At 38.7% G+C, this 26,718-nt stretch overlaps 1 protein-coding gene across 2 annotated transcripts; it reads left to right on the forward strand.

Moving 5' to 3' along the window:
- Positions 1-1,334: 1,334 nt before the first annotated feature.
- On the forward strand, positions 1,335-25,802 carry mroh1 (maestro heat-like repeat family member 1). Of its 2 annotated transcripts, XM_059339317.1 has the most exons (45): positions 1,335-1,481; positions 2,453-2,564; positions 2,850-2,995; positions 4,322-4,453; positions 4,566-4,728; positions 5,391-5,489; positions 5,659-5,810; positions 6,565-6,705; positions 6,918-7,010; positions 8,656-8,734; positions 9,150-9,263; positions 9,767-9,840; positions 10,555-10,677; positions 11,002-11,109; positions 11,279-11,423; positions 11,581-11,621; positions 11,887-12,028; positions 12,124-12,176; positions 12,392-12,499; positions 12,594-12,713; positions 12,836-12,958; positions 13,066-13,212; positions 13,749-13,775; positions 15,444-15,566; positions 15,675-15,754; positions 15,874-16,015; positions 16,219-16,314; positions 16,588-16,692; positions 16,826-16,961; positions 17,135-17,247; positions 17,489-17,641; positions 17,761-17,817; positions 18,047-18,144; positions 18,371-18,536; positions 19,470-19,639; positions 19,727-19,864; positions 20,233-20,347; positions 20,852-20,998; positions 21,116-21,182; positions 21,385-21,506; positions 21,891-22,040; positions 22,140-22,274; positions 23,060-23,162; positions 23,286-23,351; positions 23,559-25,802. In XM_059339317.1, the coding sequence occupies exons 2-45, from the start codon at positions 2,543-2,545 to the stop codon at positions 23,633-23,635; spliced, it is 4,911 nt and encodes a 1,636-aa protein (XP_059195300.1). In that variant the 5' UTR covers positions 1,335-1,481; positions 2,453-2,542; the 3' UTR covers positions 23,636-25,802. The 2 variants fall into 2 exon arrangements, with proteins under 2 accessions (XP_059195300.1, XP_059195301.1); XM_059339318.1 differs by lacking the exon at positions 13,749-13,775.
- The last annotated feature ends 916 nt before the right edge of the window (positions 25,803-26,718 follow it).

Here is a 26,718-nt window from a genome sequence, read left to right on the forward strand (position 1 = left end):
GCTGCGACGATAATTGTAGCAGGGACGGTTCTAGGCAGGCATAAAGGAGGCATCACGTATCATGCTCCAGCACTTTTGTTTTTGTGCTTATAGTAATGATGCTTTCTTCATTGAAAGCGGTCTATGTGTCCAACCCATAGACTGTATAAAATAGGTCCAACCCCAACCTGGAGAAGTGGATTGCACTTTTTCATGCCTCTACCTTCAGACCTGTCCAGGTGTCCCACCTGAAGACTAAGCTCCTGCTGGTCTTCTTTCTAAATAAATTAATAAAATAAAACATCCTTCATCCAGATTTCAACCAACAATTGTGTATCGTGTGTCCCTTTTTCGGCGGATTTTTCCGCTACTGCAGATCATTTTGTCAAATTGTAATGTATATTGATGTTGTGAGTATATTAAAATGTGCTTTCTCAACTTCTAAAATTTTGATTTCAGGGGGCAAGACATTTATTTAAGGGGGCTCGGCCCCCTCTTGCCCCAGCGTAGAGCCGGTGTCGTGCCAAAAAGTGATTGCCTGCCAGAATCTGATTTCTGGCCGCTGGAGCGCATACGGCAGCCCGTTGAGCGGTAGCGTAAACACGTCTGCTTTTCTCTGGATTAAACGGTCTTAATATGCAGATACACACAACTGTATTATAATGTAATTATAGCAAAGGCATGTGGCTTCGAAAGTTTAACGTTTGTTGTTGCGTAATTATTACAACTGTGGCCAAAAGAAGTGTAGTTTGTAGCGAAATCAGACATGGCAACTACGTGATAGACACGTCTATTTCAGTTTTCACCTCGCAAAAACTGATTGAAGGCATAGTATAGTTACTGAGAGGTTATTTCTGCCTAAATATGACTTGATCTCATTCATGAGCTTCATAATGTAAACACTAGAGCTCACAGGACAGCTTGGAATCCCTTTAAAGGACCATTAAAACACAAAATAGGCATTTTCACCTGCCAAAAATTGATTGAAGGCCAGATACAGTTACTCAAAGGTTATTTCTGCCTAAATATGACTTGATCTCATTCATGAACTTCATAATGTAAAGATCTGACCGCTCAACGGGCTGCCGTGCGCGCTCCCGCGGCCAGAAATCAGATTCTGGCAGGCAATCACTTTTTGGCACGACACCGGCCTCGATTGATAGGCAACACAGCGTCATACACGAGACACACGAGACACATATAACCTACCACGAGAAAAAATAATTAGATTACAAAGTGAAGTCCTGGCTGGCTGACAGAGACAAACAGAGGAATTATATGTGGAGCAGCAGCTCTATGTGGCTCAGTGCTGTGGTAGTTTTAGTAACGCCCCCCGTCTGATACGTTCCTGCTGACTAGAAGCACATGACCAGGCGTGTTTACACCTGCAGTGACAGAAAGACACAGCGCTAACACTCACAGGGAAGCCCATTGTTTCAACCGAGATAAGAAGCCGCATTGTGTTGAGTGGTCGTTGTTTAGCGGACGTTCACTGGTGCTCGGTAAGTTATCTTCATTAGCAAAACTGTTGTTTTCCTTCAGTCTGCGATGTGAGGACGCTGTCGGCTCTTCCGTAGCAGCAGCTGCTATGTTAGCATGCTAACGAGTATCAGGAGGTTAGCTCGCTGCTGCAGCATCACCACCACACCAGGATACAGCCAGATATTACATTATAACAGCAGCTAGAAAAGACTTTAACTCAGCTGACACTGCAAGCTGTGTTTCTTTCAATGTCATCTTTATATATCTACTGTATGAGTGAGCTAGTTCGTATTCATTTTAGTGTTAGTAGGCTAGCTAAAGAAGTGGTTTGGAACAGGTAGCTGAAGCACAAATGAACTCAGATTGTACTTAAAATCTCTAAAAATTCTAACAATAACAAAGGCCCAAAAATTATATGATATCTTGAAAAAATGTCCCACTGAAATGAACAGTTAAAACTAATTTGAATCCCCATTATTGAAATATATTTATATTTATTTTATTTCAATTGCTCTGAATTTACAATATTGATGTTATTATTATAAGTTTTACTGTTGATTGATGTTCACCTAGCATTCTTTCCACACACTGCAAGGTATGTACTGTGAAAACGTGCCAGAAATGTTTAGTTTTGTAATTTTCAATAAAGCATTGAAAGAAAAAAGGTAGTTGAAGCACATGATGTGAGTTAGTTAGTTAGTTTAAACGCATTTTCATTTATTCAAGTATGCTAAACTAGCTCTTGGCTCACGACAGAGATATTGTCTTAATATTTGCTTTATTGAAGCTCTAAACTCCCAGGTGCCTCTCATCATCTGGCTTGTCTGCTGTCATGTTAGTGACTGCTGGTTCTCGGTGTCAGTCTTATGAATAAGAGAAACAACATGAGGTTTTGTCAGAAAGCCCAATCAATTGTTTTACTTGGAACTACTGTCAAGGTGTGTTACATGAATCTTTACTTTATATCCGCATTTAATATCATGGTCCTTAGCTCCAAGAAGCCTCTGCACATCTGTACGCGAAGAGGGAAGTCACGTCCTTGGCCACAGGCTCCAGGAAGCCGGCCCTCTTGCTGTCCACCATGGACGAGACGGATGTGGAACGTGAGTCCTTCCTCCTACGTCTTGTCTTGTCTTGTCTTGTCTTGTCTTGTCTTGTCTTGTCTATTATCTCAATTTATTTTTTTCAGCCTCTATCCAGTCACAATGATTTATTTGTGGTAATATGAGAATTTTTCCATCAGATCTTTTCCAGGTAGAAATATTTTTTTCTGAACAGGGGTCTCAAACATTGTCCAGCCATTTTTGTGTACACATTTTCTCTAATCACTTTTGCATTTTAAGCTTCCTACACAGATTTGACTCTGTTTTGGTGTGTTTTCCCTCTAGAGGTGACCTTGGCTCTACTAGATGCGGCCACCGATAAAGATTCAGAGGTCCAGGAACAGGTCAGAAAGTCTATGTTGACCCTGGGAAAACAGCAACCAGACAGAGTTTTAGCCATGTGCCAGGACTACCTTCTGAAACACCCAAAGGTAAAAACACAAGAAAACACTTCTATTACACTGGATGTCAAATAACTCTGTCAGCCTAAGGCCTACATAAGAAAACACACCAGCATAACCGTAGCCTGGAACAAAGTATCAGTACACACTCTTGTAGTCCTTGTCCAACATGCCAGTAAGCGTCACTACATGAGCGTTCTAATTCAGCCATTTAACTCGGCATCTAGTGTTGGTGTTACTTTTGGTATCATTTGTGAAAACTTACTGAAAAACACTTTTAGCACGGTTACATACAGTTCTTAATAGCTGTGACAGCACTGTGACCATACTGAACACACTAAGAGTGGCAGCTGCAGGGGAAGTCCCCCATGTTAAACATTATCAGTACCAAGCACTAACAGTGCACTTACACTTTCAAACACTGATCTACTTCTATGATGGAAACGTCTGTGGTTTTGTTACAGATTGGTCTTAACCCCTGCTAACAATAGTCTGCTGCTAATCTGTTAAATCTGGTCACACTTTAAAGGCCTCTTTCTAGTTGTTTGTGAATTTCTGTCGGAGAGAGTCTGACTGAGCCTGAGGTTTTCAGATTTTACAGATGGCAGTCATGTTGGTAAATCTGGTGTTTATAAAATATCAGAAAATAGTGAATATGGCCATCATGATTCCCTAAAGTTGGACAAATGTTCCAAAACCAAAAAATATTCACTTTACAACAATATCGGACAGAAAATAGCAGCAAATCCTCGCAGTTAATCTGAAATGTTTTGCAGGTTTTCTTGTAAAATGAAATCAAATATCAAATTAGCACAACTGTCTTTATGCCAACGACCTAACTGTTTAATCAACCTAATGTTGATGTCTGGTGCTGAAGTTTGTTTGATTTGCCAGGTGTTGAATTCACTGGATTTGCCAAAAACAGACATTTACTATTGCTTTATACTGCCCAATTCTAGTTTGCAGTATCTACGCTGCCAATAGAATAAAACTGAATGAGTCAATAGATTATAAATACAAACTATCACTAGTGACTAAAGGGAAAATGTCCCTTAAATCCAGTTCTTTGCTTTTTGCTTGTATCACATTTGCCACCATAAAGCTCTAAATAAGCTTGTGTCTGTATGATGCTTTAATATCTTATCACTGTCACAGCCCTTGACTTTGTCAAAATGATAGCATCTTTAAACAGAGGAAATGTCTTGGGAAACATCAGTGACACAGTACAAAGAATGTCTTTCGTCAATTGAGATTGTGTAAGAATGTGATATTGTATTTTAAATGTGCTCTTTATTGTTATTTCTCTTCTTGTTGCCTCTTTTTCTTCTTCTACTCATCATCCTCGTCCTTCTCTAGTTGGTGGTGAGCCACAGAGTTGTGATTCTTCAGACTATTGAGCTGATTGTGGGCTGCAGGATAGATGTGATCAGTTACCCCAGGATAAAAAGTATCATCTCCCTGGCTTCAGATGAGATGACACGATCAAAGGTAAAATATCAATAATTTTGTTGTTGATTTCTTTTTTTTTTCTTGCGGAAAGCAGATGATAAATTAGGTTCCTCACTGTTTTCTCATCATTTCATCTTCTTGGTTCCCTCAGGAGGTCATCCCTGACTGGCAGCAGGCAGCCAGTAATATCTTGGTTGCTGTGGGTAACAAGCACATCAACGACATCATGGAGGAGATACTAAGCAAGTTTCAACCAGGTCTCCTACCTCACTTCTTTGTGGTCCAGACACTCGCCAACCTGTCTGATTCCAATGGTGAGAAGATATTTACACATACAAACACAAAGAAACTACACACACACACACACACACACACACACACACCAGGAAATCAAAACTCACAAAGCAGGTGTTATTCACAGGTTCTTGAGACATACATAAACCTGTTAAACCTGTCCAAAAACTGCACTTGCAGACCAAAAACTTTCCTCTCCACTGTAGTATGTTTGTTTAGAAGGATTCTGTTGTGGTTTCAGAATTACAAGTTATAAGGATATAAGTTGTAAGTTATTTTTATCACTCATTCACTCACACAGTTAGGGATGTCCAGTGCTAAACTAATGAAACATTGTTAAACGATTAGTATCAGGTTTTCAAACGTACACATTGTTTCATGCTGTGGATGAAGAGGGGCTGTCATGCCACAGCAGTTCCAGCCACGCGCTAATACAGAATTTTAAAAGGAAGTACTAAGTAAATCTGGTTTAAGTAGGTGTAAATGATTGATCCGTGTAGAGATAAATTGGGATTAGTTATTTTGTTTCACTAGTTTTCACCAGCGACTACAGACATCTTCCTCCATTTTTTTTTACATTAACTTCTACTTAATGCTTCATTACAGTGCATGTCTACCTTTTTTCACACAGAGTTGTAAATAACATTGTCCTATTCATGCTATATTCTTCCTTGTTCTCTAGTATATGGCATGGTACCCTTCCTCAATGCTATTCTGGGCACTATGCTGCCCATGTTGACCATGGCCAAACAGGACAACATGAAGTGGGTCTTCTCTTTTGGTAAGAACTTCCCTACATGCTTTTTTTTAATTATTATTTCATAGTTGTCCAGGTTCGCATGACCAAAAACATTAAACCTTTGCCTTTTACTTTCTTACTTTTTTGTCATGGCATTATTTCTTACTCTCCCCAATTTCCCTTTCCTTCTGTTTTGTTTTTCTCGCTGCAGCTCTGTGTCATTTCAGCGACAGTATCTTGGAATACCTTGCCAACCTGGACAAAGCTCCAGACCCCACAGTCAGAAAAGACACATTCTCCAGTGAAATCTATGCAGCTTTCGACATCCTCTTCAATAACTGGTTACAAAGCAGGGAGTCAAAGGTAAGGTCACTGTAGGTCAGTGTTGAGGGTTTGATCTACTATGGACTATACAACCAACAAAGTTGAGATCAGGCAGTATTGAAATATGCTCAGTAGGTAGCTTAGCTGGGGTAAAGCATCTAAAGCTTGACATTTTGAGTTCAGATACCTAAAATGATTGCTGTCCAAAAGGCTTATATAAAAAAGCACTGCAGGGTTACACCAGAGATGGCACATAAAATCAACACAAATTAAAATGTGTTAAAACTACCAGAAAACCCCTGCTGCCTGACCACACACATGTCCATAACAGGAACATTGCATAACCAAACCTGACCTGAAGTTACAAAGGTATATACAGCCACTTCCCTCAGAGTCATTACATGAAATTGAATCCCTGAGGCATAGAACCTATAAGAGCTATTTTTGCTTCACTGGAACAATTTTCACAACTCTTAGAAGGGCACTGAATAAAAACAAACACCTAAGTTCTGGGAAAAAAAGGTCTCAGGAGGATATTTATACAGTGACGGCATTTGCTTTAATCACTTTTTAAACACATTTTTTTTGTTGTAAAGTCTATTTTTCCACCTGAAAATTAAATATAGAACAGAGTTCAGCTGTACCGTGTAGCACTATGATGAGATGGATATTTTTTATAGCTAGTGTTTTTTTTAATGTATTTCCTATTAACTCTCATCTAGTTGATGTTACAAGTTAGTGAATCTATGTCATCTTATCTCACGTCCTGTCTCTCTGTATCTGTTTATTCCAGTTGAGGCTAACCGTAGCTGAGGCGGTGGGCTCTATGTGCCATCTGATGGCCAGTGATAAACTGGAAGAGCAGATTCCTAAACTCATTCCTGCCATCCTGTCCCTGTACAAGAAAAACAATGAGCACTATATCATCAGCAAGGTGAGAATGGGCTGCAGCACAAGTGTTAATATTATTATTGATAACACAAATCATTTGTGTTAATGAGCAGAAGACCATCACTCTCTCTCTAAACCGCCTCCTGGTTTTGAGTAGGGATTAATCTCTTGTTTCTGTGAATTACCGGCCTCAGCAGTACTTGTGGCTTAGCTTCAGTGATTGAGTTTTTATTTATTTCCTCTGTCTCCATTCAGAGTCTGTGCCAAGCGCTTGATGCTTCTGTCAACATGGGCAGCAGGGTGCTGGAGACCCAACTGGACAGTCTACTCGTTGCACTTCATCAACAGGTACACTTTAAGTACTTAATTACACACTGCAGCTTTCAATTTATGTGAACCAGGTGACTGTCTCATGAGAGGCTCATAAAAAGGTGACACATGGCAGAACTCACGCTCACATAGATTGTGCTACTCCTGTACTCATATATATACATCCAAACCAGGTATTGTTGACCAGACTTTTTAGCACTCTTGCACAACTATTGAATTTGGAAGACTCAATATGCAACAAGTTTTAAATGCTTCATAAACAAATCAGCAAATAAGATGTAGAAATCTTCTAACTTTCAGTTATTTCCTTGATTAACTTTTTCGGCATCTTTAAAAAACAACATTTTTTACCAATTAGAATAAAAACACAGGCTCCATATGCTATACGTATTTAACTATTTATATGTTTACTCAGTGGAGTGATTTGTGGCTTTCTAGTTGTTTTTTACAGGATCTGGTTAGTGAAAACAAGACCTGTAGAAAAAAGTTATCTTGATGAGCGAGTACCATCAGAAATGTGAAAATCCTATGATACTTTCTGTCTTTCACAGTTTGAGGATGTGAGAAATTATGTTGGGGATTTATTTTTAAAGAAAACAGGCCTTTCAAACCCCTCTGGAGGGTTATGGGGGGATTTAATATACTGGGGTTTTTTTTTTGCATTGTAAAAAAAGGTATCGTTTTTGACGTTGTGGAAAAAGGAACAGTGGAAGTTCCTGTCACAGCCCTGGCGTAAACCGCAAATATAGAAAACATACCAACACTACACATTGTTTTTTATATTTCATCTGGATCTGTCTGGTGTGACTACTCCCAACAGTCAATGTAGCACTTTCTATCACAAGACTGGGTTTCTGTCAGACCAGCTGTGCCAACTCTTCCTGCTTTGTGACAGAGAGTTTCACCACAATGAAGCCACAAATCTGTGGCAAACAGTGGGCTGACTGTATTACTCCTTTTGCATCTTATATTCACCTTATGTTGCTTAATTTCAGATGAGTCAGAGGCACTGTAATCAGATGTTTTCCTAACCTTGTGACTCAGCTGACGCTTGACTGTTGCAACATTTTAACCACAATGACTCTGCCATCGATATGTCTGTGTGATCAGGAGCAGTACATTTGTCAGCTGCATTACAGTCAGAATAGTCACGGTTATCATTCCTTTTAAACTTATAACTGTTTGCAAAGACTAAAATGTGCATGTACATGTGCCTAACTCAAGTTGACAGAAGTTGAGCAGGTCCAAACACAAGTTGTGCTCTGTTTAAAAGGTGGCTTTGAAAAATGTGGTCCTTAACACATTTCTCAGTTCTTATATTCAGTTGAGAAAGTTTCCCAAGTTAGAGGCTGTAGTTTTACTGAAACTTCTCACATGTGAAAAATGCTGCAACAAGAAGAGAGTGTTTACTCAGCCACTGCCTTGAACAAACAAATAATAGTCACTGCAAACTGTTATTGCCATGGCTATTTCATGGGTATAAACACATGTTCCAGTACTGCAAGCCATTTTCGTTTCATTTGAATAAACTTATTCTGTGATTGTAATGCTTTTACCATGGAGCCAAAGTGTCAGTGCCGGAACTTGGATCATGGCCGATAGTGCAGGAGTTGGCACATGGCCGTCACAGAGAACAGTGTAACATTTCCTTTCTCTCCCCAAGGTGTCGGCCCCTGTCGATTACAGTAACCCTCCTACTGTCAAGAACCACAACGAGGTTCTGCGCTGCTTCAGCTTACTGGGTACTAAAGCTCTTCAGTTAGTGCATGTGTTTATGTTCATCTGTATGTTGAATGTGTTCTTTGTTACCACTACGTTAAATTTTGCTAATTGTAAAGATAGTTGTGTAAGAAAGTGTGTGGTGAACAAGTTGAGTGTGATGTAATAGCTGAATGTTTCCCAACAGCTTCAAGCTTTTCTATCCGTTTTAGTTCTATGGAGTCACAAGAACCATAATAAGATCATCCAATCAGTGTGTCGGACTCAGTGTCCACCACGAGATAATCATATTAACTGTGACAGAGTGTCTGCTTCTCCCCCTGTATTTCTTGTCCTGCTTGTCTTCCCTATGTCTTAACATGTTCCCCACTTTTATTTCTTGGACAGTTAATGCATTTCACATGTTCAATGCTTTCCTTATACTTCATCTCCCTCCAGCGAACTCCTTCCCAGACCGGCTGGTCATGTTTGTTATTCAGAAGTTGGAGAACAGTAATGAGCGAAGCAGGATGGGCTCCCTGGCTGTTCTTCGTCACCTCATCAACTCCACCAGTGAGAAAATACACAAAGTGATACCTGCATCCCCAACTTATCCCGCACACACATAAACCACATCAGTGATTGATTTAATAAGGTAGTAAGTGTACACTGAGTTATATCGAATTCACATAGACTGCATAATCATCCTTAATTTATTAGTTAATGTTTTTATGCCTCCATACATTCTCATGAAGATGATGTCTCAGAAACACCTTGAGGAAATACTCAAAATTTGGCACAAATGTCCACTTGGACAAAGGATAAACTGATTAGATTTTGATGGTCAAAGATCAAGGTCACTGTCACCACAGAACACAGTTTTGGCCATAACTCAATCATTAATATGCTCATTATAGTAAAACTTTACTCTTTAATTTTTATTTTGTCAAAAAGTACATTAATATATTTTAATTTCCTTCAAAGTCTAACATACAGTATATTGTATGAGTCTTGACAGAGGTATGCAACTCAGAGGCGATAATTCCAGTCTTAACTAGTTATGTTTGTGTGTGCAGCTTCCACGATGGAGGGGAAGAAACTGCTGATTCTGGCCAGCATCAGGCAACCAATGGCTGACCACAGCAATAAGGTAACACATGTGACAACACACACACACACACACACACACTCACACATACACACACACACGCTCACTCTCACTTAGGGGTGTGCCATATCGTATCGTTCACGATAATATTGGTATATTTTTTTTATGGTTTAAAAAAATGCATATCATGATATTGGCAACGTTCTTACTTCTTGATGTAGTGGTTAAAGTTGCTTTAATCACAAAAAGCTACTATTACTCCCTCTTGCTAAACACATGCAGCTTTCAAAATAAGAGCACAGTGTGTTAAGAGAATCTACCACAGAATTTCCAAGAAGACTGTCAAAATAAGATGCCTTAAATAAAACATACAAGAACTTTTATTCTCCTTTACAATATTTCATTAAAATATGCCCCCGGAACCCTAAATGGTTATTTTTATTATTTGCTCATACTCAAGAGTCAAGAGTAAATTTTTTGCATTTGGCAACTGTTGAGATTTGCACTTCACACTACATTTTAGATTTATACATTTTCTATATCTTTTTAGGTATCTCCTAATATCTTCAAGAATATCGTTATAATATCGCAAAAAATGCCTGCAATATCGTGATATTCTTTTAGGGCCATATCGCCCACCCCTACTCTCACTCTCACTCTTTAATCACTATAGACTTATTCAGGGAAACTATTGTTGAAAATGTTTTAGTGTTCACATAATCATGATATTGTTATGTCTTATTCTCTGTGTCCCAGGTCAAGAAGCGCGTGGTCCAGGTGATCAGTGCAATGGCTCATCACGGTTACCTGGAGTTAGATGGAGGAGAGTTACTGGTTCGATTCATTGTTCAACACTGTGCCTTACCTGATACATATAAGGTAAATGGAAGGGAATTTGTGTGGAAGTTGTCTCCCATAACAATCTTATTTATGTATGCATATTCTTACATATGTGTCGTGTATTATTGTGGCAGGTTGAATGGGTATATTTTGTTATTTAATGAATCCTCCTGAAAAAGAGTTGAAGCATTTTTGTTTAAGAAAGTTAATAAACACCAAAAAAGCATGTCCTTACATGACACAAAATGGAAGAGGACAATATGGAAAATCCACACCAATTGATAAGTTAATCTGCATTACAGGAGAACATCTAATTAAAAACTAAACATTTCTTTATGTGTGATTGTGTCTGTGTGTCTTCAGCGAGGCCAGAGGCCCACAGATCCAGAGGAGGTGACTAACGAGGCACTGAGGATGATGTGTGACAACACTCTTCACCTTCTGACCACCACTGTTGGCCGACTAGCTGATGTAGGTAGAACATCACCTTTTCACTGTCTGATCTATGTTCCCAAAATCATTTACCTGCTGGTGTTTGTTTCACTGGACTTTGTAAAGCTTTTGCTTTCAAACAAATTAGTTGAGGTCTGTGTTAGATTCATGAAACAGAAACTTAACACACATATTCCTGTGTTTGTAGGTCTTATGGCCCAAGCTGCTGTACTATCTGACCCCTTCACAGTACAGATATGCCACCACTCCGCTGTGTAAGAGTCTGATAGTTCTGGGCAACAAGAAGAAAAATAACCAGGAGCCCAGCTTCAACATAGACTTCACACAGGAAGGTAGTATATTTATTACTGACCAGGTGCATGTATACAGGTTTGAGTTATGGAAAAGATTACAATGAACCATTGAGCAATGATACCTGCTATTTAAAAGTAATTTTAAAATGATGCATGATCCACATTAAGCTAAATGTATCTTATTGTTCTCCTCCAGTCAATCTGCCATCTCCTCAGACACTGATGGTCAGACTGCTGGTAAGTAAATCCAACATATTTTTCAAACTTTAGTGACTTCCTATGCAGCCAAAGCCAAACACAGGCCACTGTGCTAAAATCATTGGCTAAACTGCATTCTTTTGTGTCTAGAGTATACAACAAAGTCAAAACAGTTGCACAATAATCCTTAGTAAAGTACAGTTTACTTTATTAAATAAGTAGGAGGTACTTTGAAATAATAAGATCCCTGACTGGTACCTGTTTGTCTGCATGTGTTTCCCTGGTTTGCCTTGGTTTGTTCCAGGTGAACGCAGCGTTTCCGTTCAGTAGCAGAGGTCACGGAGCTCCATCCCTCTCTCTACTTCAAGTCCTCAGTGTCAACATCCACCCCAATACAGAGATACTCTGGGACAAAGAGATACCTCCCCTGCTTTCAATGCTAGAGGGTTTGTAAATATGTAGATATCATTTTTTCTATGTATTTACACAACATTCAGTAATAGATTATAGCAGAAGGACAACTGTGTGTTGTTGTTTTCAGAGTCAACGGAAGAAAGCCTGGATAAGAAGCACTGGCAAGAAAAGTTGCTGAAGGTGTGTATATCTGCCCTATAGGCAAATATTATCTCATTCACATCATAACGTTTCAGTGTTTTGTATCTGTGAAATGGATAAAAATTGTACTCAAAGCCCACATCACTCTGAACATTTATTGCATGAATGTTTTAATTTTTTTTGTTTGCGTTGATAGAAAAATATTCAAATCTATCTTAATTTAGGGAAATGTAACTCTAAATTCTTGTTTTCAGCTCTTGTCTAAAACCCTGGTGACTGTTGATGACGACAAGTGGGTGTGCCAGCTGGCATCTGAGGCAACAAGATACCTCTCCACGTATAACAACGACTTAGAGGAGAAGGTAAGTGCTTATAACAGGTTTGTGAACAACAAATCAAGGGCAAGCTCATTGTTAGCTGCCAGTAATAAAATTTGCATTTTGTTTCTCTCTTTAGAGTTTCCTGTATCAATGTATAGGAGTGACTCTTCAACAGAGTTTCAATAAGGAGGTGGTGAAAAAACAGCTGCAGGAAATCCTCCTCACAGCACGACACAATGACGCCGTGGAGCGAGAGGTACCAACACATGTTATATGATGGTTTCTCTGCTGTTTTGGTTTTGGAAAAAAACCCTCTTTTGTTGGTATTATGTGTTTCACATCTGGACAAGTTAACTTTCTGTTATTTGTATCCTTTAGGGAGTTGCGATGGGCGTTGGTTTGTGTGCCAACAGCCATTTAGAGGGAACTCTGGCAAAGCTGGAAGAGTTCGGCAAGTCAGACGCCTTCAAGAAGTCACCAAGCATCTTTAACCTTCTCAAAGTACAAGCAACTGTTATGATGTCACAGATTACATTTTGGTTGTGTTACTATTGCTGTTTAAAAAAAACAACCTTCCATTTGTTTTCACCTCGCTTCCCTTTCCGTAGGAACGTAATGATGTTGAGGTAGAGAAGGTGAAAAGCACGTTAATCCTGTGTTACGGTCAAGTGGCTCTGAACGCACCTCCAGAAAAGATTCTAACCCGCATTGATCAAGACATCCTTCGCTGCATCAGTAAACACTTCAATACCAAGGTAATGTGAATACTAAGGTAACAGGACTTTGCTGCATAGGGCGATGAGGGAACTATCCATTCTCATTACATTTATTAGCTCACAGCAGGTTGTTGTGCTCGATGCCAACCCCCCATTTCTCTTTTCTAACTACAAATGTGAAATATATTTGATTCTGTTATCCTCTATTATTCTGTTTAATCGTTTTATTAAGTTTACAAAAGACAACTGCTTGTTGTTTCATCACTTATTTGTTCACTTCTCCGCAAGGAAATGCAGAATTTCCACCAAACCAACCAGTGAATATATTGCTAGATAAGCTGTCTCAATTTATAAACTAAAGTAGGTGAATGTTGACAACAGTTGTCTCATTATGTATGAACATTTTCGTCTGTTCATTAAATCCCTGCAGCCATCTGAAGGCAGCAGGACACAAATGTTTTTTCATTGTGTTTTATGCTAGTGTAAGAAAAATATTATCTGTAGATGTAGCTTTGCAGGTTAGAGGGCTGTATGTGTATGTGCACTCATGACTGTATCACCTCTATTTCATACAGGTTCTGGGGATTAAAGTAGAGACAAAGGTATTGTCACAGCAATACAGGGGCCGTCTCTCAGTTTTTCTTTGATTTATCTGCTAGTTAACTCTTTCATCTCTTTAATCTCCTTCCTCACTCTTACACACGTGGTGATATTCACTAAAATCATCACTGAAACTCTTCAAGCCAAGCTTGCTAATATAAATCAACTACTTCTTTATTAAGCTATTAAACTTTGCTTACATTTCATAATGGTGGAGCACTAGCATTTAGAGCCTGTGTCTTAGAGGCATTCATTAATGATTGATCATTAAAATTATTTTATAATAGTGGTGGTGGAGCACATGTTGAGTTAAGTTTGAGGACTTTTACTTTTCAAACATGTACAGTTAATTCCAAATAGACCAGCTAGAGTCAAGCGCTGTACTGCAGAAATGTAACAGGAACAATACTGAGTAGGAAACACAGTCCAACACTAATGTTGCAAGTTGGCTATATAATAACTGTGCTCACTGCCGTAACTGGAAAAAAGCTCTACCTCAGTGAAATATATAGCTTAATATGATACATATTAGCTAGTCTTTTAAACATCAAACTCTCACCCCATGTAGGCTCGAAAGATGGCTGTTTAAAAGTTATTTTTTCAGATTCCAGTCATGACCAACTTTCACCAAAGAAAAAGTAGCAAATTATCTATAAAAGTCAACTTTATAGCCACTAGGGAGTGAGTGTTTGATGGTTACTAGATGGTGTTTCCAGCCTTGTATCTAAAGCACTATGCATTTTGAAAGCAGCTGGGATTTCACAAAAGCCCCAGTGCTTTTCTTTTGCCATGATTGACCCAAATATAATACAACAAATTTTCAAAATGTCTTTTAAATGACCTACATTGCCAGCAACATGCCAGCTACATTACTTATTTCTGTTTAAATGAGTTTGAAAGGAAAACTTGTTGTTAAAAATTGCCATTTTAAGGTTGCAGTGTCTGGTTTAAGACTATGCTGCATTATTGATGCAGTTGTGAGCTTTTAGCATGACTAACTGTTGTTTTTGTGTGATGCAAATAGTTTGGCAAAAATGCTACACAAAGACTGTCACATTAAACTTTTAGTCCCACTTAAAGTGAAGTGAAATTTGTCTCATACTTTTAGATCCATCCCCCTTTCATCTACACATTAGGTGGTGTCATTCAGTCTTTCTTTCCTTCAATGCTTAGTGGTGGTTGGATGTTTTAATGCTCACCAATGACTCACATACAGTGTAAAATGGCTTTGGTAATTTCTTGCTCAATCTTTCTTCTGTCTCTTCCTAGAACCTACAGGTTGTTTGCTGTTCAACCAATCTCTAATCTCTAATCATACGATCACTCTAATGGTTGCAAACTTCTCTCCATCTATAGGCATGGGGGATCAATCTTCAATATTGCTATTGGATTGATTTATTGCTTGAATGATTTTGGATTGTGTGTGGTTCTGCTCAGTCGCTTTTAGAGTTGCATCTGAACTGGTCTGCAGCTGGCCTTGTTTTTGCATTCCTGACAATTTGAAAAACACGCAATTATCCAATTTTCTTCATATTTAGCATTCTTTTCCTCTTGACCTAAATCTTTTGATCTGTTTATTTCCCTTTTTATTTTTTCTGTTTATTTATTCTGTCTTGTTCTTCTCGTGTTTGTGTGTGTTTTCGTCTACATGCTTTCTTTCCCCATTTCAGGACCTGACTATGAAACTCAGTTTAATCCAGAGTGTCGGGCTCATAGCCAAAGCCATTAGTGTCTGTGTGAAGAAACAAGGCTACATCTTCTCTCGCAAGCAGGAGCTCATTAATGTCATGCTGGTCAGTAGTCCGTCATTTCAGTTGGTTAAAAAAAGGCCATAAATGTTTAATCGCTGATGCAACTACATTGATTTTCTGATATCTCATTCTGCTGTTTACACTGGTCAGGATTTTATCAAGGCAGAGGCAGCTGATTCATTAAGGACTCCAGTGCGCCATCTTGTGATGACTACCTGTGCCAACCTAATGTATCCTTCAGCTTCAATGTTTATCACACAGGTCCCCAAAAATCAGCAGTAAGCCTGCATTCTTGCTCTAGAGGTTCCGTCATTTCCCAGTTTTTCATCTTTGACCTTTAAAACTTCAGGCCTCTGGACCCTCCTCTGAGTGAGAATGAGAGCTTTGACTTGCTAAAGGTGTGTGTAAACAGTGTTTTCCCTCTACCACCTGAGACACATACTCCAGAGAAAACTAAAGAAGAGGAAATTCTGGACCCCCAGCAGAGAAAGGTGAAGAAAATCAGACAGAACTGTGTGATACTTCACAAATCTGCTGTATATTTGTCTTGTGTCATCAATAATTTTATCAGTCAACCATTAACTATTAACATGTCTTTGGTTGAGGAGACACACGCAACTTTAAAACATGTAAACTTTATAAATCATTTCATTATTCGACTGTTGTTGTCAAACTAACTAATAAATATGTACAGGCATTGTACAAAGACACGATGGCTGCACTGCAGGAGCTGCTGAAAAGTGTTCTGACCAGGGATCCCACACCTGACGGCCTGCAGAGTGTCTTCAAGGTGATGCAAAATAAATGATTCTACATTTTAAACCAAACATGTTATAACTGAGTCAGAATCATACCCAAGAAGTAATGTGTCTTTGGCTGCATCCACATAAGTAGTAGCTACGACCAACTCCACCCCTTTCTCTTGTGTGTCTCCCCTCCTTTATCCTGATGAATTGTATTTTTCAGCTGTGTAATTAGGAATAATAATTAGCTTCAGTAAACTGCTAAACCAGCTGTATTGTACTGTGTTGTCTAACATGATGTCTATTATTATCATGTGCAGCACATTGAATCATGGCTGAGCTCCAGACAGGACCACGAGAGAGAGAGAGCTGTCACCGCTGCTGCTCACATGCTGGCTCACTATCTGGAAAACCTGACTGTCAAGGTAAACACACACACACACACATATGCTGAGATGGTAATTTTGTGTATAGAATTATTGTAACTCATGCAAACGAGCCAACTTATTATGCATATTTTGTCTTCATGTGATGTTAAATCTGTCTATCTTTGCATAGAACATGGTGACTTTCCACAACCTTGGAGCTCTGCTGGGTCGACTCGCTCCACGATGTTCTGACCCTCACCCTGCTGTACGCACTGCTGCTATGGACTGTATATACTCGCTGCTTTACATACAGCTACGCTATGAAGGTACAGACACACAGAGCTGTGACCATCATTTTACTTTGTGTCTTCACTCACTTAATATTTTTTTTAAATAGTTGTTATTTCTTACCCAATCTACATAGTTCAGCTTTAATATTAACGTTCTTGTGGTGTGTATAAAGACTAATTTCTGATGTTGCTTATTTCTTTGTGTTTAGGTTTCTCCTTAGATTATAAGGATGATGGTGTGGAAAGTCTGTTGGCCCTAAAAGACAAACTAGATAACCCTGACCACTCAGTTCTGTATAAGACCTGCTCCGACCTCACCAAGGTACAATTTTTACCACTCAGCAATACTGTCTTACCGATTTATTACATCTATTGTATTGTTTGGTTTACTTTCCAAGGTCGATTATAGTGCCTTAAGTCAGGCACGCAATGACAAATGGTTCTGTTGTTTTACCTTTTTTATCTGAACTTAGTCCACCATGCTATAGTATTGGAAACAATGTTTTTTCATAATGTGTCAAGCAGTAAAACTGTGTAATTGCGTCTTGTCCTGTGTGTGTCAGGTGATGAGTAAGCGTCTGCCTCAGCAGCAGCTGACGACGTTGGTGTTCATGTTGTTTGAAGGGCTGGTTGACAGTCAGGCAAACTGCTGCAGAGCCTCATCTGTCATCTTAAATACTCTGCTCAAGAACAGAGGAGGAGGACTACAAGAGCTGGTAGCGTGCACACACACACACACACACACACACAGACACACTCATTACACTTATACTCTCACACAGCCCTTTGTTGCATCTGCTGATTAATTCAAACACAATGCTCGTTTGTATGTTAGGTCCCAGAGATGCTGGAAGTGCTGCATGTGCGTCTGCAGAACATCACAGAGGAGCAGGTACGGACAGACAGTGTGGCGATGTTCAGCACAGATACAAGTGTTTATTATCAATTGCTAATTTTCTATTGTCATTATGTGTTGAACCAATAGACACAGACTTGAGTCACTCTGTTTATTTTGTAATAAGGATCTGCTCACTGTGTAATTATATCTTAAACCATCTATAATCTATATGCATTTGTAATTATGTCCCACTAAAGAACTGTTGGATTGTCCCTGTGTTTAGGTGAGAGTGGCAGTGGGACAGACCGTACTAATCCTGGCGTCTCAGCATCTACAGACTGTTATCAATGCACTAGTTAACCAGCCACTTCCTTATGACAGGTACATATATACATATATATATAGAACGCTTATAATTATATCAACTATCTGAGCATGGTCACAAAATGTTTGGCAAAATAAATTTGATCACCTAATTCAATAGACTGTCAGTTGTTATTTTTTTTCCTTGCTGGACAAAACTTTTCCTGCACACCCGAGAAGCAATAGTTGTTTTGTTTTTTCAATGAAAGATGCCTAAACATTACGCTTCTGCCTCTCCATCCAGCTGGACCAGTGAGATGTGGATGGCCTTAGGAGCCGACCCCATCGTAGCCAATCAGATCATCGAGATGGTGATGGAGAAGCTTCTCATCATGGCGCCTTATGTAGACCAGAGGGACTCGATGATCAGAGGAGGGACAACAAAGGTCGCCACCAACCAACCGCTGGCTGTAAGTCACACTCACAGACATGTCACTGAATTACATTGTATATATAAAGTATAAAGATTGAGATATTCATATATGATTGCTTTTATTTCAGTTTACACAGTTCACATTAATAGAAATAAGAAAGCAGTGTCATTAAAGTAGGAATTGCCCATAAAGGTTGTAGGCACCTTACCTCTGCAAGGTACTTCTGTTGAGTTTTATTACTGATCATTAGCCATTTTTTAATTAACACAATGTACGTATGCACAGTCTATGTAGCAAAAGCAGCACATAACAGAATGGCACTGTGTCACACAGGATGTTTAGTGATGTATTGGGAGTAGGTCACCTCATTTTGACGGTGCTACAGGCCCATGACACAATCACTGTCCTTAAATATGTAAAATGTGAAGGAATCTTTATTTGCAAAGTATTTTTCAAGACAAAGTTACAACCCAGTTCTGAAAAAGTTAGGACGCTGTGTAAAACGAAAAACAGAATGCATCGAATTGAGGATTCAGAACAACAATGATATAAAATCAGACAATCACAACAGTAAAAATTGAATGCAAATAAAATATGTAAAATTAATACAAAAATAAAAAGCAATAACATTAAAAAGATAAGACATGGTCAAAATAATTGATTTGTTCACTTTAATAAAAACGTTTTTAAAAGATAAGATTTTAATTCGTTTTGAAATTTGTTTTTCAAATGCAAAGGTCACTGTCAGATATTACAGCCAGGCTTGTCGCTGCAGGGTTCACACTTGCAAATGGACTCGTAGTGCAGAAATACACTTCGAAACGCGGTTATGTGGCCTTTCTAAACAGCTGCCTTTATTAATGTAGAAGTGAATCTCGCCATGCATCACACACTACAGCGGTTTCATGCACACCAAACAGGAACTGGTGGTAAAATGTGTATGTTTGTCTGTGTGGTCTTTGTTTCCAGATGACATGTGGTCTCAAAGAGCTGTTATTAAATGGCCAAAGTCAGGAGCCAGCAGTCAGTCTGTTTCCTCAGCTCTTCTCTTGTCTCGCTGTGAGACTGGGAGCCAGTGTCGGGGTCTCAGCACCAAAGGACAGCAACAATAAACACGCCCCGTCCGTCCATGTAGCAGGGTGGGCCTCTTTATAACTAGTAACTTTAATTTTAAGGTGCATCGGTGTGGGCTAACAATCTGATGTAATTGTTTATTTGTGTTTCAGGGTAGCAGCTGATGCTCTGCGTATCTTGTTAGCACGGGCCCAGTTAGACGAGGTGATGAAAAGACTGGAGGAAGATAACGCCTGGGATGCAATGAAGGAAGCCAATACACACATTACTGGAGTTACACTACTGGCAAAGTATGTATACACACACACTTGGGTTCACTTTGAGACCTCAATCAGTCATTCATAACAGATAAATTATGGTACTGTCCAGTAAACTTAAACTTGTTTTAAGGTAATCAATGATAATTGTGTGTTGCTCAGTATACATTTATCAGGAGACCTAAAATGTTTAAACCCCATTTGATCAAGAAAATGCTTAATATCAAAAGGAAAGAAATCTAAATACAATATTCGTATCTGTAACTGAAGATTAGAGTATAATTCCTTTCCTGTATTATTGCTCATATTTTTCTCTCATAACAAGTAAATCTGTGTTCTAAATCGTGAATCCATTCTGTGTTCAAAGCGTGTTTACATTCTGGTGTTTGTTTTGTCTTTAGGGCGATGGCTAAGCATGCTGGTCCCAGGCTGCCGGCCATTGTCGAGTGTCTGTGCCCCTCTCTCAACAACATCTACGAATGCCAGAGAATCACTGTCACAGCTTTCTTCTCTGAGGTGACATACCATGAAATATTGCATTGTGTTTATTTTTTAATAATAATAATAATAATAATACATTAAATTTTTATAGCGTTTTTAAAGGTACTCAAAGTCGCTTTACATGACAGGAAATTAGACACACACAAACACAAAATACAGAAGAAAACAACTAAACAGAGATGAGAGATTATGAGTTCAGGTATTGTAAGCTATTTTGAAAAGGTGGGTTTTGAGTTGGTTTTTGAAGGCGTGGAGGGAGTCGGAATTGCGGATGTGAGTAGGGAGGGAGTTCCAGAGGGTTGGGGCAGCAGTGGAGAAGGCTCTGTCGCCAATGGTTACCTTTTTTGTGTTTGCGGGGCAGTGTTGCATTGAGCTAAGTGAAATGAAACACATGTTGCCAATAACAAGCTGATGAAAAGAAAGAAACAGAAAAGAGTCAAAACAGACACAAATGCCATCAGATCATGAACATACTGATCAGAAAACATGAATAACCAGACATATTTTGCCTCTCTTCAGCTCTTGAATCATCACGTTGTGACAGAGCTGATGTTGATAGATGTGTTAATGAACAACATGATGGAGAGGATATCCGATCCCTGCTGCTCTGTCCGCATGTTGGCTGTGAGGGGGCTGGGCAATATAGCTGTGGGATCACCTGAAAAGGTACAATGCTCACACACAAACGCACACAAGCACACATGCATGTTTGTGTGATTGTTGGAACAATAGAGATGAAAGATCTCTTCCTCTTTTTTTACTCTCACTTCCTTCCCCCATCAGGTGAATAAATATGCAAAGGAGCTGCTGGCAGCCATGAGTTCAGGCATGGAGGAGAAAGATGATCCAGGTAAATTTACAGCAGAGTCATTTCCTATTCTGGAAAAAGAAGTTACATTAATCAGTACATTGGCTCTCCTGATTGAATGCTGTGATTTCTGAAGCTTACAGTCTTGTGGTTTAAGGTTACACAGTCCTTTACCTCCATCATGTTTATCATACAAGATGTCCAGCCTCTAATCCTAAAGCGGTTTGTCATCTCCTCCCTGCAGGTAAGCTGATTACCCTCGAAGCCATGTCAGGTCTTTCGAAAGTTCTCCTTCACCTGGACAAGAAGAATGTCCACTTATTAGTGGTCTATATCTTCATGAAGATTAAACCATTCCTGGAATGTGTAAGTTTAATTTAGATATGCCAGCATGCTGTATGATAACTCTCAGAATAAACATAAATATCCAAAGTTACATTTACATTTAGTCATTTAGCAGACGCTTTTATCCAAAGCGACTTACAGGAAGAATAAAAGCAAACAATGAAGGTATAGTGCAAAAAGAGCTATTAGTGCATCAATAAGTGCTAGTGACAATTCTTTCAGGAGTAGAATTATCGTGTGGTGCTAGGAGAGAAGATGCTCTCTGTAGAGCTGGGTCTTCAGGAGTTTTTTAAGTTTTAAGTTTAAAGTTGACCCTTAATGCGGCAGAGCTGAGGTTGGTTAGCGCTCTGTAGCTCTGTTCAGACTTGTGTGCTAACAGTACCTTCTTGTTCTGTGCTTATCCAGGAGAACGATGAGATCCGCTGTGCTTCCATCCATCTAATGGGGAACCTGTCCAAGTTTGGCTCCGGAGAGCCAGTGTTCAAAGACCAGATCCACAATGTTCTGGTCAGCCTTCTGTTACACCTGGTAGACCCAAACCCAGAAGTGGTCAAGGTACGGGACAAGTACCTTCTTAAATAAATACATCCTTAACCTACAGAACAAACAGCTACATTGTTTTAAACAAATGCTTTATTTTTTTCTTCTGTCCAGGCTTGTAAGTATTCAATGCGAGTGTGCGCTCCTGTGGTGGGATCAGAGCAGATCACAGCCATGTTTCAGAACCACCTCCATGAAGACAAGAGCTTGCACTACGGAGAGTTCATCAATGACCTCACAAAGTACCTGGTGAGACACACAGTCAACCATAAGCATGATTAAATTGGAGAAATTCTTTTTTTATAAAGGATGAAATGTATTCACATGGTTCTTTGTGAAATGAATTTGATAAAGAATTACTGTTGCTATTTTCGTTTAAATAAAAAATAATTAAACAATCCTATAAAAATCTGGACAAAAGAATTGAAGTTATGTTAATGTGTAACTTTAAATACTGTGAAATTACCCTAAATCTACATTCTCTTTAATGGCCAGCTGAGGGGGGACTCACTGGTTGCAAAAATAAGTCACATAGTGTAGAAGTCTATAGGGAAATTACCCTACTTCTCACTTGATTGTCTCAGCAGCAACAGTTTATGGTCTCAATCACAAGCTTATTCAATAGAGCATATGTTCATTTTTAAAATATGGTCTCATTTACACTAAAGTAGACAATAAAGAAAGGAATGCTTTCGGGCATGGCTGCTTTGTACGTGACCGGTTGCTACCCCAGAGCGCAGTGTATGAACTTTACCCTTTAACATTGGGTTTTCAAATAATCAGTTTTAACTGCAACATTTTCTTCATTAATAAATGTCCAGTGTTCAGTTGGACTAAAAGACGCTAAGGAGAAGGGGTGGGGGAGAGAAAAAATAAATAAATATATATATATATATATATATATATATAAGATATTTTTGCGTGGCTAGTTTTACAGCTCCAGATCTATTCAAGTGAGAACAGATTATTCTTATGAACTACACATGAAATTTTAATGAATGTTTGATCTTTAGTGCATGTTTTGTTGTTTATAGATTCAGGACTTTCCAGGCATGCTGAACTTTTATCACATCTCAGTCATCCAGTTCTTCAAGAGCAACTGGCCTGAGGTCCGAGCCGGAGCTGCCATGTTTATAGGTATGACTGCAACACTTTTAACTTTGCTCCAGGTCATGAACATTATTATCTAAAACTTGAGTTGATGTATTGGTCAGAAACTGTGTGTTCCTACTATGTATGATGTGACCTGTGTCTTATCAGGGTTTCTGCTGGGGAATCTTCAAGAGGAGCATTTCTCCCACCTCAACATGGGCACCATCACTAAAGGTGATTTACTGCACAAGTATCACTTTCTTCAAAAACGTAAACTTTGTGTGTATCTTTTTGGTATTTACTGTGTGTGTGTGTGTGTGTGTGTGTGTGTGTGTGTGTGTGTGTGTGTCTGTGTGTCTGTGTGTCTGTGTGTCTGTGTGTCTGTGTGTCTGTCTGTGTGTGTGTGTGTGTGTGTGTGTGTCTGTGTGTATTTATCCTCAGGTTTAGTGATGCTGCTCCAGGATCCAGATCCTGTGGTGAGAGTGAAGGCTGCTGAGGCCATGGGACATTTCCACTGACACACACACACACACACACACACACACACACACAAACACAGATCTACAGACATATCTCAGTGTTTCACTAGGACCTGGTTGCCACTACTAAAAAGAAAAGAAAAGGAATATTTATGAAGTCCGAAGTCTATGAAACATTTAGAGCCTACCATTTAACTGTGCAGTCATTGTAATGTATTCAACATTAATTTAAACCAAAACAGGGACCAAAGCAGGAAAGAATGTGGCGCCAGAAGCCAACCCATCAGATCTACCAATGTTACAAAATCATACAAAATAAACACTGATAATACATATTTATGCACATATATTTAGCCATTAGCAGCTTCCTTTGACGTTAAACTATGGTACTTGAAAGAAAGTGTTAATTTTTAACAATATTTTAGTGACCAAAGACTGTGTTGCTCTGTACAGATAGACGTTGTCTACTTAGAGTGACAATACCAGAGATATACTGTGTTCCATGCTCCAAGATGTTTCTAATGCAGAGGTTACATCTGAACTTGAGTAAAAAGTTTGTTTTTTTAGAATAAATATAGTTTCTTCGAATATCATGTGAAAAAGATGACAGTAATGCACATTGAAAGTACATGACAACAGTTCCACATGACTCGTACCAGCATTTCATGATGGATGTTAGTTTTAGTTCAAGACAATCTCTTTGAGAGAAAGTTCCAGTGAAGCGGGTTTTGTTTTAGTGTCCTACAGACTCTCGTTCTGATTATCATGGTATCCTTCATTCCACAAATCAGCTCCGAGCTTTATTCCCCCCTCTATGACCATCCAATGAAACTTAGTAGGTCAGGTAAACGTACAGTACCGTGAGTAGATTAATGTGATGCCTATAATAGAAATAACTGCTAAACACGCAGAAACTTCAACTTGTTTAAAGGTTTGTAGTTGTGTGTGAAGGATGTAATTTAAAAACCTAATTTCTTAAAGCTGTGCCTAGTACAGTAGTTCAGAAAATCTGGCTGATTTAGGAGTGATACTGTAGATAATATGCGACCTGGCCTGAGTTCATTTACACTAAGTTTTTAAACACTGCAGACATTTTGGTGCCAAGCTCACCACCAATTTTTAAGCCATAATGACGCTGTTTATGTTTAACCACTACAGCTAAATTATTATTTTTTTAATGTGCACACAGTTAATGATTCAGTTTCACATTACGGGTCACGAGTGTTCAGCATGCACACAAACATTGCCAGGCGTCCTGCTGCAGTCATTAAAAACACACCAGCCAAATCACAGTATAGAATCATTATTTTATTTTCAGTCAGGCTTTCATCACCATTTTTCAAAGTCCATTTCTGCCAGTAAAGAACACAATGAAGCCTTTGATGGTGGGAAAAAAGATCCTGTAAGTCATTATAATGAGAAAATGTATCACAAAATAATGCGTTTTTAAAATAAAGAGAAACTTTATCCAAATAGACTTACTCAATATTTTTAGAGACTAGATCATTATTTCCAGAAAGTATCTTATTATAATGACTCGCAGGATTTTTTCTATTTTCATCACGTTGTTGGAAATGGCCTTCCATACCATTTAACATATTTCTATGAGGGGTGATCTTTTTTAGTTACCAATTTTATTCACGCTAGCCAGGCTAAACTTACAGACCTAACTCCTCACAGAGAAGTCTGAATCAGACAGTTCCAGCCAGTCAAACTATTACTCATTGGTGTTGTTGTGCAGCCACGCTGAAAACAGTTAGTGCCAAATAATGATAACATATAATGATGCTGTAAATGATTTTCTCTCTCACTTTGAATGCACTTATTGTTGTTTCCATGTCACCGTTCCATGAAAGTTTTGTACAGTTTCAGGATACAAATGTTGTTTTGCAGACCTCTTACTTTATCGTTTCTTACTTTTATGTCTCCAAATGAATTCACACAAATAACGAGGGATGCAAAATAATCTATAATAATATATCTTCCTCTGAATTTGTTTGGAGACAGACAACGTCCAATATTCTTTTGCACTTTTGAGCTCTGTCATGTAGTCCCTGATATAAGAACTGAAATGCAAACAAGGAGCTGAATCTGTTTCTTTTTTCTTTTTTGGAATCCTTATTTTAATTTCTTTCACGAGACACAACATGGAGAGCATCTTTTGTTTTTTGCCCAAAGATAACAGGAATAAAAGATGATTACAGTTCTAGTTGTTTTGTTTTTTGAAGTGCAACAGGGTAGCAAGTATTTTTCCCTAATGTGACAAGTTCTCCGTCGGTAGAAAACTAATGTTCGTAAATTTATCAACCAAATATAAAAAGCTGCTCCTGTGTCTAAATTTATTGTATTAGATGTTCTACAAACAGGGACTCGTGGCTTCTAGCACTTTCTAACATTATGGCTTGATTTAGGGTGAATGGTAAATAAAAATAATAATAATTAATAATGTTCTGAGTTTTTAAAAGCTGTTATGTACTTTATACCACAGATATGATTTTTTTTTCATGTCATCTACCTGTTTTTTAACATGTTGAACGCTGTTAATGTATGTTCCAGTATGTATGTGTTCAAGTGCGAATGTGTGCATGCCACTTTTCATGTGTTACTGGTCCGGATGACAGAGTGGATGATGGCAATCAATATATTTAAAATGAAGAAATAAACAGATCCATCAAAAAGGTTACTGCCGACTTGTATTTCTTTGGTTTTGCAGAAGCGAATATGTGACATGACTGTTATTTTCTCTCTGTCCAAATGGGGGCAGTAAAGAGCAAGGTAATGTGATTTTATTTTTTGGATTTTGACATCTAACCACGCGATGTTGTGTAAGACAATTTTATTTCTTTGCGTACCTCAAGTGCAGTATGATAAGACATAACATTATTTTTTTATAAAAATAATTATAATAGAGTCAAACAGTGCTCTCAGCATATTTCCCTCAATTCTCTTTATAATATTACTTGACTTGTCTGTCTGTCTGTGTACCTCATGAGCTGTTGGTCTCTACTTTGTGTCTGTGTCGACTGACTGTCTGAAGCCAGAACAGTGAGTGTGACAAATTAGTGTTCTACAACAGCAGCATACAGCCTCGGCCACCAGTATGAATGTGTGTGTGTGAATGG

The sequence above is a fragment of the Centropristis striata genome, chromosome 8 (genome assembly GCF_030273125.1).
Source record: "Centropristis striata isolate RG_2023a ecotype Rhode Island chromosome 8, C.striata_1.0, whole genome shotgun sequence".
Classification (NCBI taxonomy): Eukaryota; Metazoa; Chordata; class Actinopteri; order Perciformes; family Serranidae; genus Centropristis; species Centropristis striata.

Excerpts from the sequence above, each read along its gene's own strand:
- mroh1 (XM_059339317.1), top strand. The coding sequence starts at position 2,543 with ATGGACGAGACGGATGTGGAAC. Across the intron at positions 12,177-12,391 it reads GGCAAGAAAAGTTGCTGAAG|CTCTTGTCTAAAACCCTGGT; the intron begins GTGTGTATATCT and ends TCTTGTTTTCAG. Across the intron at positions 19,865-20,232 it reads GGAGTTACACTACTGGCAAA|GGCGATGGCTAAGCATGCTG; the intron begins GTATGTATACAC and ends TTTTGTCTTTAG.